The sequence below is a fragment of the Schistocerca gregaria genome, chromosome 2, assembly GCF_023897955.1.
Source record: "Schistocerca gregaria isolate iqSchGreg1 chromosome 2, iqSchGreg1.2, whole genome shotgun sequence".
Lineage (NCBI taxonomy): Eukaryota > Metazoa > Arthropoda > Insecta > Orthoptera > Acrididae > Schistocerca > Schistocerca gregaria.
The window spans coordinates 610,689,312-610,711,787 of record NC_064921.1 but is presented as its reverse complement, the minus strand read 5'-3'; the positions used below and the strand labels follow the sequence as shown (position 1 = coordinate 610,711,787).

The 22,476-nt window shown below is 36.4% G+C and overlaps 1 protein-coding gene across 1 annotated transcript in view; it reads left to right on the top strand.

Moving 5' to 3' along the window:
* Positions 1-20,520, top strand: part of LOC126334588 (arrestin domain-containing protein 3-like) — a 164,404-nt gene extending 143,884 nt beyond the window's left edge. Inside the window, exons 7-8 of the mRNA XM_049996979.1 lie at positions 11,939-12,065; positions 18,328-20,520. Coding sequence (XP_049852936.1) covers positions 11,939-12,065; positions 18,328-18,343 — 143 coding nt within the window. The 3' untranslated portion in view covers positions 18,344-20,520. The remainder of the gene's footprint in view (positions 1-11,938; positions 12,066-18,327) is intronic.
* Positions 20,521-22,476: the final 1,956 nt, after the last annotated feature.

Genomic DNA, 22,476 nt, shown 5'->3' with positions numbered 1-22,476 from the left:
GAAGAAAAAAATCTCGAAAGTAAGCAGTGGATCATGAAAGAAATAATAGAACAGAAATGAAGAGAAATGAAACAGAGAGAAAATATTGAAACCTGCAGGCAGCACCAGAAGAAATATATGTAGTTAGTTAGTTATATTACTTGTTCCATGGATCATGAACGCGATTCTTTCGTAATGATGTGGAACGTGTCAAAGTACACAAGATTCATTTATCCAAAATAATCATTGTTAGTCTTATATACGGTACAATTGTTAATGCTTACTGTATTTATTTGGCCTATGTCTAAAAATTCCTCTATGGAGTAGAAGGAGTTGTCATTCAGGAATTCCCTTAACTTACTTTTGAATGCTGATTGGTTGTCTGTCAGACTTTTGACATTATTTGGCAATTGACCAAAAATCTTTGTGGCAGTATAATTCACCCCCTTTTGTGCCAATGTCAAATTCAATGAACGGTAGTGAAGGTCACCCTGTCTCCTAGTATTGTAGCTGTGGACTGTGCTATTAATTCTGAAGTGATCTGGGTTACTAACATCAAATTTCATTAGGCTGTATATATATTGTGAAGCTACTGGCAATATCCCTAATTCTTTAAATAATTGTCTACAAGATGATCTTGGATGAGCCCCAGACATTATTCTGATAACACGTTTTTGTGCAATAAATACCTTCTTTCTTAGTGATGAATTGCCCCAAAAGATGATTCCGTAAGAAAGCAATGAATGAAAATATGCATGGTAAGCTAACTTACTGATGTGCTTGTCTCCAAAATTTGCAATGGCACTAATAGCATAGGTAGCTGAGCTCAATCGTTTCAGTAGATTGTCAATGTGTGTCTTCCAGTTTAAATTCTGATCAATACAGACACCCAGAAATTTTGAACAATCTGCTTTAGCTAAACATTTTCCCCCACACTCTATATTTATTTCCGGTGTTATGCCTTTCCCTGTACTGAACTGTATGTACAGTGTTTTTTCAAAGTTCAATGAAAGTCCATTTGCAGAAAACCACCTAATAACTCTGAAAAACATTATTTGCATTTTCCTCAGCTGATTCTTGCTTTTTAGGTTTGATTACAATACTTGTGTCATCTGCAAAGAGAACCAAGTTTGCATCTTCATGAATATAATTAGGCAAGTCATTACCATATATTAAAAATAATAAAGGCCCCAAGACAAAACCCTGTGGTACCCCATTCTTGATAGATATATATATATATATATATATATATATATATATATATATATATATATCCCCAGTCTGAATAATCTGATGCCATTTGTGTACTATGTGGGTTTACTGTTTCAACCTTATGCATTCTACCAGTTAAATATGAAGTGAACCATCTGTGTACTGAACCATTCATTCCATAGTACTTCAGCTTATCTAAGAGGATTTCATGATCCACACAATCAAAAGCCTTAGAGAGATCACAGAAAATCCCAATTGGTGATGTTCTACTATCCAGAGCATTTAAAATTTGATCAGTTAAAGCGTGTATAGCACTTGATAAGACAAGAAAAAGCAAAATCAATCAGTGAGACTATCTCAAAATCAACAAATAAAATGAGAGCAGCTTGGAATACAATTAACTCTGAGAGGGGCAAGAAAAAAAACTCACAGAAAACAAATGAAATAGAAACTAAGACAGTAAATAACAAAATCATCACAGATAAAACAAAATTTGCCAACACCCTGAATAATAACTACACAGATGCAATAGAAAAACTAAAGCATGGATATAATAGCCAAGGACTATTGTGACAGATAAGCCAAGCTACTCAATGTTCCTGAAATCAGTGTCTGAAAAAGAAGGTGACAAATGTTATGAAAAAGCTAAAAGTAAAAAAAAGGTCTGCTGGACATGATGAAGTGACAAACTATCTAATCAAACAGGTTGCAGCAGAAATAATCATGCCACTACTGGATATTGCCAACTGCTCCGTCCAAGATGGAGTATTTTCAGATAAACTATAATTAGTTAAACGTAGTACCTGTATACAAAAAGGGAAAACACAATGACCCTAACAACTATAGGCCAGTATCTTTAGTATCAGGCTTCTCCAAAATATTACAAATTCTCATGCTAAACAGACTAACTGCTTATTAGGAAAAACGTAATGTAGTAACTCCAGCACAGCATGGATATCAGAAACGGAAATCAATGGAAACAGCAATTCAATCATTAACAGTATCAGCCGTACAGGCCTTGGACAACAAGACGGTAGTGTCTGGAGTTTTTCTTGATCTATCCAAGGCATTTGACACAGTTCATCATACAGTCCGAATAAAGAAACTAGAGAATACTGGTGTTTTTGGACATGCAGCAAACTGGATAACATCATATCTATGTAACAGGAGGCAATATGTAGCCATTAATAACTTATACAGACCAAAAGTTAGAAGCATTAAGTATGGTGTACCTCAAGAATCTGTAATGGGACCTGTTCTCTTCAATTTACTTTTGAATAATATACAAATATGTAAAAATGAAATCAAAATACTTTATGCACATGATACGACATGCTAAATGTTTCCAACAATTTGGAGGCACTTGAGCAAAATACATTGATATCAGTCAGTAGTACAACACAATGGCTCTCTGAAAAGGAATTAATTATTAATCTGAAAAAAAAAAAAAAAAACGATGTACATGGTCTTCAATAATAAACAGAAATAAGAACATATGGATGTTTCCTTAGATGGAAAAGGACTGGAAGAAGTAGCCTATGTTAAGTTTTGGGAAATTACAATAGATAGTGTGCTAAATTGGAAACAGCAGATAAATACTGTTTCCAGTGATATTTATAATGAAACAACTGGCTCAGTATACTCACTGAGACATCTTGTGCACTGTCTATCATGGGCTTTTTTAACCATACATGTGATATGGAATCACAGTATGTGGGAACTCAATTTTCACAGGAATTAAGAAAATATTCACTTTACAGAAGAAACCCATTCGAGTTATATTGGGGAAAAAAAGAAGCAAAAAGAATCATGTAAAAGTTGTTTCAAAGAACTAAACATTTTAACGTTTCCATCACTGCACATTTCAAGACCATTGTGAGTGCATTACGTGATCTCACCAAACTGGAGACTAATGAGACTGTTCATACACACAACACAAGGAACAGAAAACAACTGCGGTGCATTCCAGATAGACTTAAGATTTTTGAAAAAGGACGCAAATACTCTGGCATCAAGTTAATACAAGCAATGCCAAGGGAATTACAAGACCTCTAAAACAGTTTCTGATACAAGGAGAATTTTATAGTGTAGCTGACTACATTGGCAAACAGTGATCAAAAGTTCATCCTGTGAGTGATAAATCTCGCACATCATAAAAAGACCTGGCAACGGATATTGGTGTTAAAGAAATTAACTATAATTAGGAACCACTGATGTATAATATAAGCTAATTATATCTTACAAAATTATTATTATTATTATTATTTTTATCATAAGTCATTTTGTACTGTGTAATATTGTGAATATGTCGTTGTTGTTGTTGTGGTCTTCAATCCAGAGACTGGTTTGATGCAGCTCTCCATGCTACTATATCCTGTGCAAGCTTCTTCATCTCCCAGTACCTACTGCAACCTACAACCTTCTGAATCTGTTTAGTGTATTCATCTCTTGGTCTCCCTCTACGATTTTTACCCTCCACGCTGCCCTCCAATACTAAATTGGTGATCCCTTGATGCCTCAGAATATGACCTACCAATCGATCCCTTCTTCTACTCAAGTTGTGCCACAAATTTCTCTTCTCCCTGATTCTATTTAGTACCTCCTCATTAGTTATGTAATCTACTAATCTTCAGCATCCTTCTGTAGCACCACAATTCAAAAGCTTCTATTCTCTCTTTGTCTAAACTATTTATTGTCCATGTTTCACTTCCATACATGGCTACACTCCATACAAATACTTTCAGATAAGACTCCCTGACACTTAAATCTATAATCGATGTTAACATATTTCTCTTCTTCAGAAATGCTTTCCTTGCCATCGCCAGTCTACATTTTATATCCTCTCTACTTTGACCAGCATTAGTTATTTTGCTCCCCAAATATAAAAACTCCTTTACCACATTAAGTGTCTCATTTCCTAATCTAATACCCTCAGCATCACCCAATTTAATGCAACCACATACCATTATCCTTGTTTGGCTTTTGTTGCAGTTCATCTTATACCCTCCTTTCAAGACACTGTCCATTCCATTCAGCTGCTCTTCCAAGTCCTTTGCTGTCTCTAACAGAATCACAATGTCATCAGCGAACCTCAAAGTTTTAATTTCTTCTCCATGGATTTTAATACCTACTCCGAATTTTTCTTTTGTTTCCTTCACTGCTTGCTCAATATACAGATTGAATAACATCGAGGAGAGGCTACAACCCTGTCTCACTCCCTTCCCAACCACTGCTTCCCTTTCATGTCCCTCGACTCTTATAACTACCATCTGCTCTTACGTGTATTTAATGTGTAAGCTATTTTATATACTTTTATATTTCATATTATTTAGATTGTATGCCTAATGATCTATGCTATTTTACAAGTAGATAACTGCACGAAAGGTAATTTATGGGATCATTAAAAATCATAATCACACAATCACAATTATATGGGCCAGACCTTTTCTTTCCATTAGACATTTCCAGTATCAATTTTATTTCACATGGATTCAATTTATTAATATTAACAGTCATTTTACTCTTTACGGTCTACAAAATATATTAACACAACCTTCAGGAACATTTTGGTAGTTTGTACTACTACCGTCACAGTGAATTGAATGTTAAAAGTACGAAATTAAGACATAAATATTAGCAATACATAAAGCAGAAGTTCTTTTTGCACTAGTCATTGTATCTTGTCTACTGTATGCTTAAGTATTTGTATTACAATTTGGATTATTTGCTATGGTTGTTCCAGACATGGATACACAACAGTATTCTGTTTGAAAATGGATGAAAGTCTGAAACCGATCACCACTAGCAAATAAAGCAAACTTCCTAATGCAACTTGTGATTGTATGCCAAAGTTTTTTTGGAAAATAGAGTAATCAGATAAATCACTGACAGTAGGAAAAACAGTTGCACAGCTCACATAATAAAGCAAGAATTTTTTTTTCTTTTTCATGAGTCAGAAGAAGTAATAACAGGAAAAGAGAGAGAGAGAAAACAATAAGAAAATATGTGAAAGAGGTTCATATGAAGTACCAGTGGAAAAAAGGTCCCATCGGAGCCCAAAAATATGAATATGCTCCCATTCAAAACACTCTGACAAAAAAGTGGGGAACTAGCTGCCTCATTCTACCTTCCTCACCGTCTTTAAAATTTTTCCCAAAAATTTGACCATGCAAACATATCACACTCTTTTTAACATGCAACTCACATCTAACTGCCACAAGCTCCCTTAATTGTAACTCATTCACATGCACTAATCTATTGCTTTAAGTCACCAAAACCATTCACTCTCACTTGCCTATTCTCACACATTCACTACAAATCATTGTGATTATCTCTGAGTCACTGTCACTGTCTCCTGTCTGACAGCCACAGTCTCCTTTGTTCTGTCCCACTACTACTGTCTCCTCTCACTGTCACTGTCTCCCTATTGCTCTCTGCTACTACTGCTGTCTCATCTCACTGTCATTATCTCTCTCTTCCTTGTTGTCATTCTCATAGACTTGCTCTTATTATCACTGACTCTCACCCACTTCCAGTTCCTCTTTCTTTTTACTCCACTCCCACTGGCACTCTCTCCTTCCCTCTTTTCTTAGCACTGTTCTGTCTCTGTCAACTATGTTTCACTGCCACTGTGTCCCTGTCTTTCTCTCACACTGCAATTGGCTCCCTCACTCTTTCTATACCACAAGGACTGTCTTCTATCTTTCAATATTTATTACTTTTCTGTCCCTTTCCCACTTCCACTGTCTCCATCTACTCAGCATAAACAGAGTGAGTATGTTCGAATGCCAAAATTTCTGGGAATTTTTTTAGAGGTGCTGAAGAAGGTAGAATGAGACATCTGGTACCTCATTGTTCAGTCATACTCATTTAAACAAGAGCATGCCTCTGATATAAACTATTTTGTTGAAAACTGACACTTTGAGATTGTGGCTGCAATACTATATGCTTTGTAATTGTAAAAGCAACCAGCCACAGGTATGATTTAACAATGTTTATTTGGATCAAACCATGAATGGTTTTGGATTTTTTACAAATCCATCTTCAGACAGGTGTACACATTTCATTTTGTATTTTTGCTGGGGCCTCATTTTGTATCCATTATTGGTTTGCTGCAGTGCTATATGCTTTTGCATGACAAAATTGTCCTATGTTTTTGGTGTGAATTTTGTTAACACCTTTGTGGATGTGCACATCCATAAATGTGTTAACTTCCAATATTGAGCAATATGCTGCAGTTAATTATTTAGATAGCTGCTGGCAGGAACTGCCCATGAACAAAATAGTGCTTCATTAAGCCCCTTAAGGCACATCATATACTGCATCTTATGTGGAAAGAACCAACTGATTTGCTCCATTTCATTTGCCTAAGCTGGAGGAAGTGTATAATATTCAAATTTTGATCCTGTAGTGTAGGATAGCTACAGTTAAGAATCTTCCTTCTGTTGGATAAAAATATGACCCTTCTGTTGGGTATACAACTGGTCTCTAACCTAAGGTCCACCCAAAACACTTGACCCTACCTTTGGATCACCAACATAACCTGAGGCTCTACTGTTATGTTGCAGAACTTATTGCAAAATGGAATGACTTATTAACAGTTTGGTTCATCTCATTCCAATTTCATATTAACTGTTAGTGCCCATTTCACTTTGACTTAGCTTTTATAATTCCCCTGTTAAATATAGATATTAAAGTCCTGTATCCATAACTTATAAAAGTGTGTTACTCATCATTTAAATAACATCTTATCTTCTTTGATCAGTCTGTGAAATCTTAGCTGCTCTAGTGATTATTTCGTGCACTTTACAACATAACAAAAACTGATTTTCATTAAATTCTTCATCAGATACCACTAGTGTCTTGATAGCCCAATGCTTCAGCATTTGTCATGTATGTTCATCCCAGATTGAAATATTTCTGAGTGGCACTTATTTGCATATTCTGTAGTTGCATAATAACTACACATTGCTTCCCTGTAATTTCCTGGATCTTGTATGACTCTGTTCATCTGTGTTTGGACTGAGCTTCCCACTTTACCATTGTTCCTTTCTCTTACATATTTTTAAATAATTTTTTCTTTACCTTTCTCATGATAAATATATGTTTGAGAATTAAGTAGACTATTAAATTTTTATTTTTAAATTCATATGTCTGAATATGCTGTTACAATTATTATACTCCCAGCCATTTTATTATAACCCACAACTATACTGCATCTGCTTCCTTAGGGTGTTAGGTGGAGTATATTTCATATATCACTATCATTTCCACTTAAATTTTCTAGTCACAGAAGATAACTGCTGCTAAGTCCTTGTATGAGCTCAATTTTTTCTTATTTTTACATCCCAGCCATTTCTCAAGAAATACCTGGAGGAAAGTAAAATGTTGCTTGACTCTTTTTGAAAAGTGTTCCCAAGATTTTAAGACTAAACAGTGATGCACAATACCTCACTTACGGTAGCTATGAAGTTGGATGAGTATTTCTGAGACATTTCCACACTTTCTTAACAAACCCATTATGAAATTAGCTGTTGTACTTTGGTTTTCCTCTATCTCCTCTGTTAATCCTACCCATTCCATATTGATGAGCAACACACATTAATTAGCCAAATGCAATATCTTGCTGGCGAGTGATACAGAGGATGAGGAGCTGTTGTTGTTGTGGTCTTCAGTCGTGAGACTGGTTTGATGCAGCTCTCCATGCTACTCTATCCTGTGCAAGCTTCTTCATATACCAGCACCTACTGCAACCTACATCCTTCTGAATTTCCTTAGTGTAGTCATCTCTTGGTCTCCCTCAATGCTTTTTAGCCTCCACGCTGCCCTCTGAAACTAAATTGGTGATCCCTTGATGCCTCAGAACATGTCCTACCAACCGATCCCTTCTTCTGGTCAAGTTGTGCCACAAACTTCTATTCTCCCCAATCCTATTCAGTACCTCATCGTTAGTTATGTGATCTACCCATCCAATCTTCAGCATTCTTCTGTAGCACCACATTCCGAAAGCTTCTATTCTCTTCTTGTCCAAACTATTTATTGTCCATGTTTCACTTCCATACATGGCTACACTCCATACAAATACTTTCAGAAATGACTTCCTGACACTTAAATCTATACTCGATGTTAATAAATTTCTCTTCTTCAGAAATGCTTCCCTTCCCATTGCCAGTCTACATTTTATATCCTCTCTACTTTGACCATCATCAGTTATTTTGCTCCCCAAATAGCAAAACTCCTTTACTACTTTACGTGTCTCACTTACTAATCTAATTCACTCAGATCACCTGACTTGACTTAATTCGACTTCATTCCATTATCCTCGTTTTGCTTTTGTTGATGTTCATCTTATATCCTCCTTTCAAGACACTATCCATTCCCTTCAACTGCTCTTTCAAGTCCTTTGCTGTCTCTGACAGAATTACAATATCATCGGCGAACCTCAAAGTTTTTATTTCTTCTCCATGGATTTTAATACCTACTCCGAATTTTTCTTTTGTTTCCTTCACTGCTTGCTCAATATACAGATTGAATAACATCGAGGAGAGGCTACAACTCTGTCTTACTCCCTTCCCAACCACTGCTTCCCTTTCATGTCCCTCGACTCTTATAACTGCCATCTGGTTTCTGTACAAATTGTAAATAGCATTTTTCTCCCTGTATTTTACCACAGCCACCTTCAGAGTATTCCAGTCAACATTGTCAAAAGCTTTCTCTAAGTCTACAAATGGCTAGAAACGTAGGCTTGCCCTTGCTTAATCTAGCTTCTAAGATAAGTCGTAGGGTCAGTACTGCCTCACGTGTTCCAGCATTTCTACGGAATCCAAACTTATCTTCCCCAAGGTTGGCTAGTACCAGTTTTTCCATTCATTTGTAAAGAATTTGCGTTAGTATTTTGCAGCTGTGACTTATTAAACTGATTGTTCGGTAATTTTCACATCTGTCAACACCTGCTTTCTTTGGGATTGGAATTATTATATTCTTCTTGAAGTCTGAGGGTATTTCGCCTGTCTCATACATCTTGCTCACCAGCTGGTAGAGGTTCGCCATGACTGGCTCTCCCAAGGCCGTCAGTAGTTCTAATGGAATGTTGTCTACTCCGGGGGCCTTGTTTCGACTCAGGTCTTTCAGTGCTCTGTCAAACTCTTCACGCAGTATCATATCTCCCATTTCGTCTTCATCTACATCCTCTTCCATTTCCATAATATTGTCCTCAAGGCCATCGCCCTTGTATAGACCCTCTATATACTCCTTCCACCTTTCTGCTTTCCTTTCTTTGCTTAGAACTGGGTTTCCATCTGAGCTCTTGATGTTCATACAAGTGGTTCTCTTATCTCCAAATGTTTCTTTAATTTTCCTGTAGGCAGTATCTATCTTACCCCTAGTGAGATAAGCTTCTACATCCTTACATTTGTCCTCTACCCATCCCTTCTTAGCCATTTTGCACTTCCTGTCCATCTCATTTTTTAGACGTCTATATTCCTTTTTGTCTGCTTTATTTATTGCATTTTTATATTTTCTCTTTTCATCAATTAAATTCATTATTTCTTCTGCTACCCAAGGATTTCTACTAGCCCTCATCTTTTTATCTAGTTGATCCTCTGCTACCTTCTCTACTTCATCCCTCAAAGCTACCCATTCTTCTTCTACTGCATTTCTTTCCCCCATTCCTGTCAATTGCTCCCTTATGCTCTCCCTGAAACTATGTACAACATCTGGTTCTTTTAGTTTATCCAGGTCCCATCTCCTTAAATTCCCACCTTTTTGCAGTTTCTTCAGTTTTAATCTACAGGTCATAACCAATAGATTGTGGTCAGAGTCCACATCTGCCTCTGGAAATGTCTTACAATTTAAAACCTGGTTCCTAAATCTCTGTGTTACCATTATATAATATGTCAGTATCTCCAGGCTTCTTCCATGTATACAACCTTCTTTTAAGATTCTTGAACAAAGTGTTAGCTATGATTAAGTTGTGCTCCGTGCAAAATTCTACCAAGCGGCTTCCTCTTTCATTTCTTTGCCCCAGTCAATATTCACCTACTACGTTTCCTTCTCTCCCTTTTCCTACTACCAAATTCCAGTCACCCATGACTATTAAATTTTCGTCACCCTTCACTATCTGAATAATTTCTTTTGTCTCATCATACATTTCCTCAATCTCTTCATCATCTGCAGAGCTAGTTGGCATATAAACTTGTACTACTGCGGTAGGTATGGGCTTTGTATCTATCTTGGTCATAATAATGTGTTCACTATCCTGTTTGTAGTAGCTTACCCGCATTCCTACTTTTTTATTCATTATTAAACCTACTCGTTCATTAGCCCTTTTTGATTTTGTATTTATAACCCTGTATTCACCTGACCAGAAGTCTTGCTCCTCCTGCCACCGAACTTCACTAATTTGCACTATATCTAACTTTAACCTACCTACTTCTCTTTTTAAATTTTCTAACCTACCTGCCCCATTAAAGGATCTGACATTCCACGCTCCGATCCGTAGAACGCCACTTTTCTTTCTCCTGATAACGACATCCTCCTGAGAAGTCCCCGCCCGGAGATCCGAATGGGGGACTATTTTACCTCCGGAATATTTTACCCAAGAGGACGCCATCATCATTTAATCATACAGTAAAGCTGCATGCCCTCAGGAAAAATTACAGCCGTAGTTTCCCCTTGCTTTCAGCCGTTTGCAGTACCAGCGCAGCAAGGCCGTTTTTGTTATTGTTACAAGGCCAGATCAGTCAATCATCCAGACTGTTGCCCCTGCAACTACTGAAAAGGATGCTGCCCCTCTTCAGGAACCACACATTTGTCTGGCCTCTCAACAGATACCCTATGGTATGGCTATCTGTATCGTTGAGGCACGCAAGCCTCCCCACCAACGGCAAGGTCCATGTTCATGGGGGGGGAATGAGGAGCTAGAAAGGAACAAAATACTGAATTCTGTCTTCCAAAATTGTATCACTGTGAAAGATTTATTATCCTTTCTCCTTTCACTCAGTGTATGATGCTAAAAGGACAGATATTAAAATAAGTATTTATTGAGTAGAAAATAAAATAATTTACTCAATAAAGGAAAGAACTTGTCCTTAATGAGATACCTTCATTATTGTATGTAGGTTATGCAAAAGAACTTCCTCACCTCCAGGCAAATACAGAAATACACCATACAAATGGCAACTGTCTTATCCAAGTGAATTTAAGATTTCACTCATATTCACTTCTTGTTTCAGCCAGCTTTCTGGTCCTAGTGCTAAGAGTGAAATATAACCTTAGTGAGACTAATACAAAGACTGCTGTGCATGCTCCAGCAATTAACTAAACCCATTTTAACATTTTGTTTCTGAGCCCCTTAATCTAGCTGATCTACTTTTCTCTCTCAATATGACATGTAATTGATTATTCTCTTTGAATTACTTGTTTCCCAATAACCAGAATATCATGACTATTTTTCTATCATTCTTTAGGTGTCTGGCCAAAAAATCTATCCAGCATGTTATTAAGTATTCTGCATAGTGCTGATGATTTAAGACTGAAATTAGTAATTAGTAAGTAACACTAATTATTATTAAAATGATAGCTGTTGTCCACCTTATGATGTCTTTCCAGAATCATTTAAGAGCTGTTGAGGACTACTTGCAGAAAGTATACCTAGGTTTATCTGTCACAAAGAAGACTGTATTGCATGATGAAGAAACATATATGCCGCCACATTCTGTGTTACTACTCTATGTATGTTTCGTTTCAGCGCCTCCTTCTTATGAAGAATGTGTGTATGGACCCAGTAATATTGATGATGAAGAAGATACAGGAAATTATCAGGATGATAACAGATTTGTTCCAAGGTATCCCACATACAATCTACATTTTGAAAAGTAAGTACTGTTATATTCTGTATATTAGTTATACGAAAATAATTCTGCTTCTCATAAAATAATGCTTCTACAACATACATTTACATAAATGTCTGGAAAATTATACAACTTGTGGTTTCCATCTCTTTGGTGTGTGTTTTCAATTACAGCGAATCAGATTCTCCAATACTTTACAATAAAAATGAGCTATGTTGAACAGTTCCATTACAATAGGGGATCAGTTCGTTTATGTAACTATGGTTTATTCATTAATGGAAAAAAGAAATATTTAAGGAATACAATTGTGCTAAGTGGAGCTATCCCGTCTTGGTGTGTTTCAAGCTGAAAAGGCTCACACAGGACAGATGAGCATGGAAAGTTGCACATCAAATCACTTATTTGTTTCAAACTACATTGTCATTCTTCAGTGGAGGAAATTAAACAGACATAAGCACACACGTATCTGATTGATGATGAGACTGATGCTGTGGAATGAGCGGCATTACAGATTATCTACATTTCCATACAGCAGCTGCTATATGAATCTCCTGAACAGCTCTGCAGATTTGTTCATGTATTTGCTCTTCAGAAAAGATGTAAAGGTGGGTGAAAAAGTGGTGTCCAAAGAGATTAGGTTGGCGCAGATACTGTAGAATTGGTGTCTTGATGACACTGGAAACAGAAATGTTCCATAGCAATAATTGCATAGGTATGGGTTATGTTGTTGTATACGAATTCGGCATCCACAGTGACGAGTAAGGAGTCTGGTGGTGGTGGAGGGGCAGGTACTTCAGGGAAGGAGTAGAGGAGATGATTAGTGTCTCAGATGTAGGAAGACAAACTAACAAGATGCGACATGAGCACTAGCAATGAGTAACTGCCACTCCACCGCCTACGTTAAGGTTGAGGCATTCCAATTGCATGACAGTGGATATGCTTTATACAGTGATGAAACATGTATGTTAAATAAATATCAAAAAATGAAAACAAGAAGAAACAGAGACTGGATGATGAACTCTAGGCAAGAAAACAAAAATAGAAACAGAGACAGGATGGCATCTGGCACATTTCCATGTAGACCTGTTCCTTCCCTAAAGTCTTGACATAATAAATATTGCAGTTACAGTGGTAAACAAGAGTTATCCAAATATGGTAATAAACTTGTCAGAGCCTTTGAAGGAAGACCATATCCTGTTCAACTAGTACAAAATAATTAAGTGAAAGGTAAAATCTTTCAATCAGTACTTATCACCGAAAAGTAGATGATAATTGCAAACTGGCTCTTCAGCAGCTCTACCTTTATTACCCAAGCTTAAATAAAACAAGACACAACCTTAGCCAGGGCTCCAGGTAATTCTCATCAAGCTTTAAGATGTGGCCTTTCAGTTTCTCCCAGCATATTTGTTGCCTAAACAGACCAGGGGTGTACTGTTGGTACATAGTGTTCAGTGGACACAATATTTTGATGATCAGACATGTAGCCACCATCAGGTGTGCTTACAAACTGAACACTGGAGTGGTGCATGGTTGACTTATGTCACCGCCAACCCACAATCAGTTCCCTACATGATCCGCACCTGAGGTCACACTTTCACAGCCATGGAGGGGATGGTTTCACCATCTGTCATGGAGTATGTGTAGTTACTCGATCTGCCCTTGGCACTAGATCATTGTGTTTAGTGAGTGTCTGTTTAATTAAATCCAGTGCCAATTCCCAAGCCTTGCTGAGACTATAGCTGCAGACCCAGCTGATAATATTGTTCCTGGTGTGAATTTTGATGGCCTCTATAACGACATTGTCCTTGTTCCAGTATTTTGGAGACAGTGCTAAAATCCTGGTATGTTCATATTCCATCGCATTATTCTTGACTGCACAGTGTTCTGCAACTGCTATTGTTGGAATACATTAGTCGAATATATGCTGCTGGTACTGAGCCTGCTAGATGATGATTCCTACAGGAAGATCAACACTGATTCCACCAAGACGGTGGAGAACAACAACTTGGATTTACCAAAGGTGGTCATCAAAAAATATTTACCACATAGAACTGTACAATGAAGACTTTGTGGATAGAGCACTGCTATGCCCCATTGTCAGCAATATCAGGGCTCCTTGATACTAGGTGGTAAAATCCCTGACAGAAATACTAAGCCCTTTGTGGTTAAATGCCCACATCACTTTTGCATGTCTGTGGATTTTGTGAAACACCTCAACAGCTTCAGGTTGAAGGACTCAGATATCCTGATGAGCTTTGACTTCATTTCATTATTCACCATGGTGCCACTACAACAGTCACTAGAAATTATTGGTCAGAAATTTGATGGTAAGACCACCATCCTTTTCAGACATGTTCTGACCTCCACACATTTTCTGTTTAATGGACAATAAAATGAAAACTAAACTAAATTCCACCCAAACAGACCATGAAGGCCCAACCATACCAACCAGCCAGTGTGTCATCCTCAGCCCACAGGTGTCACTGGATGTGGATATGGAGGGACAAGTGGTCATCACGCCACTCTCCTGGCCGTATGTCAGTTTACGAGACTGGAGCCACTACTTCACAATCAAGTAGCTCCTCAGTTTGCCTCACAAGAGCTGAGTGCAACCTGCTTACCAACAGCACTTGGCAGACCAGATGGTCACCCATCCAAGTGCTAGTTCAGCCTGCCAGCACTTAACTATGGTGAGCTGATGGGAACCGGTGCTACCACTGTGGCAAGATCATTGGCTTTAATGGAGAATACTATGAACAAATGGAAGGAGTCACAATAGGCAGCCCATTCTCACCTGTGGTTGTGAATTTGTATATGGAGCACTTCATGGAAGAAGCCCTGACTTAATCCAAAAGGAAACCTAATTGCTTTTTCCTTTATGTAGATAGCACAGTCATCATCTGTCCCATGGAAGGGACAAACTCGTTGAATTCTTTGTACATCTGAACCCCATACATCTCAACCTCAGATTCATTACAGAAACTGAAGCAGAAGAAATAATGCTATTTCTGAATGCCATGCTCAAAAGAAGAGCTCATGACATCCTGGGCCATTGTGTGTCGCAGAGGAAAAGACATACTGACCTGTATTTGCATGCAGACACTGACACCACCCTGTGCAGAGGAACAGGGTACTGAAAATGCTTGCATCCCAGATGTAAAGAGACTGCCCAGGATCTGGAACACTTCAGATCTGTGTTCCGGAAAAATGGTTCCTCAGAATAGCAGATTATACATGCTCTCTGCCCCACCATAGTACAATGTATAGAGATTCAAGGAGTCACAGAGGAAGATGTAGCCAGTGCCTTTATATTGTACACCAGTGATCTGTCAGGAAAAATCAGAAACATACTGAAAAAACACTGAGTATAAACTTTATGTTGCCCACACAAGAAAATTATTGCTGGGTGTTAAAGATGATCTCCATTTGCGGTAGGCCAGGTTATATCAGAATCTATGTAGATGTGACAAGACAAGTATTGAACAAATAACATGCGGCATCAAAGATTGATGCTAAGAAAACCAATGACATAGGTACTCAATTAATGAATCCCACCAACTCGGCAGTGGCAGACCACAGTTTATCTGAGAATCATGCAGTGGAATATAAACATACCAAGGTTTTGGTATAGACATCAAAATAATGTGGCACTGCCACTAGAAACACTATTGAAATCTGCACCAAGGACAATTTAATCAACTGGCACTCGGGCTGTAGCAAACACAATGATCTGGCAGCCAGAATGAATGGAATGCAACCACGGACTCCATCACCATCACCTCCGCAGCTGCCGATGCACTCCCTTGTGCACAGACTGCACAACGAATGGCTCACAGGGGGAGAGGATATAAATTGGTCACACACCCCTTGGAGCTCATTTCATCAGTGCACCTGATGATGGTGACATGTTTAATTGCTGAAATATTGTGCCTCTTGGATACCATGAACCAGCATTACATGCTTGGACTGTTTGATCACATCCTAAGGTGGTTTATATCCTAACCACAATTTTACCTTCATGCCCCAGAGCAACCATCCAACGTACACAATATCCAAGTTAATCCCTATGACACTCCTGCTCCCAGCACTGCATGCCATGGATAACTCAGGTACAGGAGATGCCCTATATACTCATCAGTTATTCAGTACGAGATAATTTTCTGGGGAAATTCTAAAAACATCACAAGACCATTAATTCTTAAGAAGTATATTGTTACAAACATGTATGCTGTCCATAAAAATGAGTTATGTCATCATTATATAAACAGTTAAAAATACTAACCAATCCTTCATTGTACATTTTTGAAATTTTGATTTTTGTTTACAATAACCAATATAAACTGAAATACCACTTTAAGCACAGCTATGTTACTCATCACAAGGAGAACTTCAAACTTTCCTCACATCACTTAAAGCTTTATCCTCAGGCACCTCTGTACATGTGGCTAAAATATTTAACAAACTACAAGGTAGAAACAAATTAAACATGGACCTTGACTCTCTGAAAAGACTACTTCATAATATTTTTGCAGTAAAAGTTACTATTCCGTTGAGAATTCAGGGAACAATAGAAAGATGTAGACTGTTTATCTGTAGCTATTAATGTATAACAAATATTATATAGATTAAAAACAAAGATTCCAAGACTTACCAAGCGGGAAAGCGCCGGCAGACAGGCACAATGAACAAAACACACAAACACACACACAGAATTACTAGCTTTTGCAACCGATGGTTGCTTCTTCAGGAAGGAGAGGGAAAGACGAAAGGATGTGGGTTTTAAGGGAGAGGGTAAGGAGTCATTCCAATCCCGGGAGCGGAAAGACTTCCCTTAGCGGGGAAAAAAAAGGACAGGTGTACACTCGCGCGCGTGCGCACACACACACACACACACACACACACACACACACACACACACACACAACCATCCGCACATACACAGACACAAGCAGACATATTTAAAGGCAAAGACTCTTTGCCTTTAAATATGTCTTGCTTGTGTCTGTGTATGTGCGGATGGATATGTGTGTGTGTGTGTGTGTGTGTGTGTGTGTGTGTGTGTGTGTGTGTGTGTGTGTGCACGCAAGGGTACACCTGTCCTTTTTTTCCCCCTAAGGGAAGTCTTTCCGCTCCCGGGATTGGAATGACTCCTTACCCTCTGCCTTAAAACCCACATCCTTTCGTCTTTCCCTCTCCTTCCTGAAGAAGCAACCATCGGTTGCGAAAGCTAGTAATTCTGTTTGTGTGTTTTGTTCATTGTGCCTGTCTGCCGGCGCTTTCCCGCTTGGTAAGTCTTGGAATCTTTGTTTTTAATATATTTTTCCCATGTGGAAGTTTCTTTCTATTTTATCTACATCATCAAATATTATATAGAAGCACATACATAACTGTTCATCTGTAACATGTAACTTTGTCAAAACAGTGTAAAAAGATATTATATTCTTTTCAAACTTGGCATGTCTCCTGTACAGCAGATCTAATGATCTGTATACTGTATGTAATGAGACTAATGAATCACATTTTCACTACCTCCTACTACAAGTTTATAAACCAGACCTCATACACTGCAAAAAAGCACTGAGCCTGCTGTTTACTGACAGATGTTTGTGAACTTGAAACTGTATTCAGTTTTCTATTCTTTCTTTTTGGAATAAATACAATCAAAGTAGGATGATGACTTTTGGGAATGGCTTGACACACTTATAGTAATAACCAGTCTTTTTTAAACATACCTATAAGACCCAACATTGAAGTGCTTATTTCTATTTTGCATTACAAAATCAGAGATTATGAATGTCATCGGATGTTAAGATATTGATTTTTCTAAGTGACTTTTTTTTAATTTATGTATGGAATTTATATTTACAAAATACATGATGAGATAGAGTAAAGAGTGAGTTCTACATTTGAATGGATGTCATCATACTTGAGTTATTTCTAAATCTTAGCTACTTCTAAATGCTTTTTTTATGTACTTTATGGTGGTAAAAATATAATTTCTAAAAATTGGTCGCATTTTTACAGTCTTTTCAAAATCAAATTTTACTCTTCCCAAACCTGTACTACAGGAAATTATCAGCAAGTTTTGATTTATTATTGTTGACTTAAAACTCAGTTATAGTAGAGTAGCTCATGTTGGCAGCACTTATTTTTCATCTGGAAATATACTTAATTCACATGTTATTTTTTTGAAACTTTATAATATAAAATATAAACATAGAACCAATTTCATAACATGCATATTATGTGTTACAGAGAAACACTTTAGAATTTTTTAATTTTTTAGGGACTCTGGATCATGAGAATTTGGTTCTGATCATATTGTGCTTTTGATGCAAGGCTTCTGGGCTAATGCTCTAGAGGAAAGCAATGCTGAATGTCTGCATTTCCCTATAAACTACAATTTATGATCACAATAGAGGTGCAGCCATCCTACAGGGCCATGAAATATCATTCCTTGTTTGGCTAAAGCATGTATCTGCTTGTCTGTTATGCAAATATTGTATTTTTACAAGGGTAAGGCAATGGTTGCTCTTGTTCTTTCATGTAATTATACTCATTTAATTTACAGTCTAATATTGGAAGTTCAGTATTATATTGAATTATACAGAAGTTGTTAACATTTATTATAATTGTAAATGACTGTAGTTACACATTTTCATTGTTGTGGTGTGACTGTTGAAATCAGCCCAATAGTATTTTGTCTGTATATTTTTTCTTGAAAAATTTATGGGCATGAATGGAACAAAGACATTTCCAGTTATGTGACTGAAAATTTAGTTGACAGACTTCACACAGAGAAGGGCACCATTGTTGAATTTTGTGAGCTCTAACTTTACAACTGTGAACAGTTTTCAGGCTTTTTTTAATTTTCTTTCCATTTGACGAGTTAGCTCTTTGCCTGTAGCTGATTACTTTGCACACTCTCTTTCTGTGCATTATTAAATGACATCATGAATAATTGTGTAATTTAAGTGGTTCATGTTTGCCACTGTTTTCTGTATGCAACCCTTAACTGAATTAGATCCATGCAATAACATGAGTTTAGTGTGTTGCTAAACTGTTACTATAGAGTGTTTTTATGCTGATGCATTCCTAACAACTATAATAAAACAAAAGATTGGCTACTTTAGTACTTAATAAAGCAAATTTTACAACAGGGACATTCTTTGGTATCTGGTTATAGAGGACACATTTTCATTACAGTTCATTAAACATTGTAATTTCAGATTTCCATGTAACAAAATACTTCTCAAATATCATATACAGTTTATATTTTAGGACTATACTGGTCATTAAGTTTTATAATGCTATCAAAAGAAATGTCCCCACACATGATCTTGTTCTGTTTATTCCCTCAAGATAAATGAATAAGAAATGGGACAAGAATAATTACAAAAAAATTGAAGTCAATTTTAAGTAATAAAAAATGCATTTTTGTAAATGTCTTTAACCTTTTTTCCCACAAAAAGTCATTGGTACTGGGATATTGTTGAAAACTTTTGTCTAGAGTCATGGTTTCATACAATATCATTCAGTGTAAAGATAGATATTGTCATATTTCATACGTTTTATGTCTCACTGTGACTCAGATTTTCTACTGCCTTAATTTAGCACCTTCTAAAGGTTAAATTGGGTTGCTTTTCTCAGATTTCCCCACTTTTGATTGAGAAAGTGCCATTGCTGGAATAGTTTTGTTTCACTTACCTCATCTTATTCAGTAACATTTTATAGTGAGACTAGTCATTCTTGGACCACCGGGCTACATATTTCATTAATTCATTTCTACTGCCTTAATTTAGCACCCTCTAAAGGTTAAATTGGGTTGCTTTTCTCAGATTTCCCCATTTCTCATTGAGAAAGTGCCATTCCTGGAATAGTTTTGTTTCACTTATCTCATCTTATTTCGTTAAGAGTGCTTTTTCACATGAGTTACATATTATTAATGATAGATATTCTTTGTAGCAAATCATGTTTCTAAACACCAGATACATACATCACAGAAATTTAGCTCTACTGAATTTGTTCACACTTGGAAGTAACACATGTGAAACATATTTAACAACCACAGATATACATATGATACAGTACAAAATACCCTCCTTTAGCAAGGTGAAGCCCATGAAGAGCATAATATAGAATTGTTATTCTTTCAATTACTTATTATGTTACTGTTCCTAACCTCATCATAATATGTTGCATTGTATGTAGCATTTGCATTGTGTGAAAAAAAATTTAAGAATATCTGTTTTTTCATATGTATTATGCATGTAATAAATTTTATGAAATCTACACTCAGTATCAGTACTAAACAAGTTCGTCACTGTGACAATATACCGTTTTTTTTGTGTATGAATTTATATTTTTGATAGTGTATATTGTTATACTATGGATATTTTATATGGAGTAAAAGTTTCCTGTGAATTTTTTATACTGATTATGTACTTCATATAAATAAAGAAGGAAGTAATTTTCTGGATAGTGGTTTTATATTTTTGCCAATAAGATTACCACATTGAGGGGACACATGCACACTGAATTTTCAGAATGGCAAAATGTTACATTTACATACTTATTTAGTGTATCATTTTTTTCCATCCTAGTTTCTTCTGAATTTTAGACAACTGAAACAAATGTCTAGAAACACCACAGTGACTCTGTGACTACTTGGATATATGAGTTCAAATAAATATTAATAATAGTCACAGTTGTACCTCAAGTAAAACAACAGCTTTTTTCTGAAATTGTTTTCATACATAAAGATTCTTCTCTGCATCTATTTTTATCATATAGTTGATACTCTGAACAGCTGTCTCATATTGTCGTACATTATATGTAGTTGTGTGAAAAATGCATGACATTGTAAAAAGACGTGACAGTGAGTCCTATAGCTGAACAATTCATTGTTATATAGGTCTGTTATACTAACTGCAGATAGCCTGAACAGTATTACAATATCTCATCTGATTAATAATCAAGACAGTATTAATCTTTTCTGTGTTTATGGCATGTGTCTTACAATTTAAGGCAGTCTGCAAACTGTAATTTATAGCTGTTCATTTCCACCACAGCGTCTTACTAACACATTGTTGCCAGGTACATTAACACAATTTTTAATAGTAAATTAGTAGAGAAGACAAAAATGAAAGTGTCACATTAATATGTAACAAGATAAAAATATATTAAAGTAATGTCCTAAATTTCTCAATAATTTGACATCCAAGGGCTTTATTCCTAAATATTTATTACAACTATAACACTCAGTTCACAGAATTTATGAACTGTCATGTACCAGTCAGTTATATATAACTAGTTTGCAGCAGTTTATATAAAGTATCTGTCCTTTTATATGTAAACTAAAAAGCTTTCTTTTTCATTTGAACATTACTGTCCTTTCATATCAAGTGTGCATGTCATTATATTTTCTCATGATATTTTTTTTAGCTATACTTAGCCCTTATGTGACCATTACAAAAAAGAAACATTTCACAAAGTAGTTAAACTAACAAAATACACTTAAAAACCAGATTCATTTCAAATGGGAAAAAAATCAAAAGCATTTTGTCTATTATAAGAAGTGAAGTAGACAGTGCAATGGTGAGGAAATGCCACTCTAAACTAGTGATAAATGTTGGTGCTGTTATGGATCCCAGTGTTAATTGTGAAACCTTCAATGACTTCTTCAGAAACTGTAATAACACTGATGGCTACTCACCGCAGAGTAAAATTCCTAATATGACAGAGAGAAATTGCAGAGGTTTAAGTTTTTCCATGTTTCAAACTACAATGTTGTGACAAATAACATCCCAAAAAAATTTAAAATCACTGGGCTGAGATGAGGTTCCCAGTAGAATAATAAAAACAGTCTGTTGTAGTACTGCACATCCATTATCCCTCGTAATCAACCAGTCTTTTGATAAGGGTGTTTTCCAGATTGGCTGGAATATGCTTCAGATCAACCAGTTCCTAGAAAATGCAAACATTATGAAATGGAAAACTATAAGCCTACTCATTGTTACAGAGACATTAAGAAAGAAAAATGCATTTCATCCCACAGTAGATTATGATGCAATTAGTATGGTTTCACAAAAGGTTGCAGCACATCTCAGGCAAGAAATAAAGTGGTCACATAAGTCAGTAGATGTCTTGATAATGGGAGTCTTATATAATATCACTGATTTAACTGTAAAAAATCTATGTGTTATGCATATTTAGTTTTAGTTGTTATGTACACTATAATTTTTGGGGGTCTGAGAAAGCTAATCTACATAAAGCTTTTAGATTAGACAAAAAGGTCATCTGGGCCAAGATGGGAACTAAAGAGAAACAATACTGCAAACCTTTATTTGAAAAGCTAGATCCAATGTCTATTCCAGGCATTAACAGTAAAACTTCTGAATAACAGACATCTATTGCTTTTAAGAAGTGTCCACAA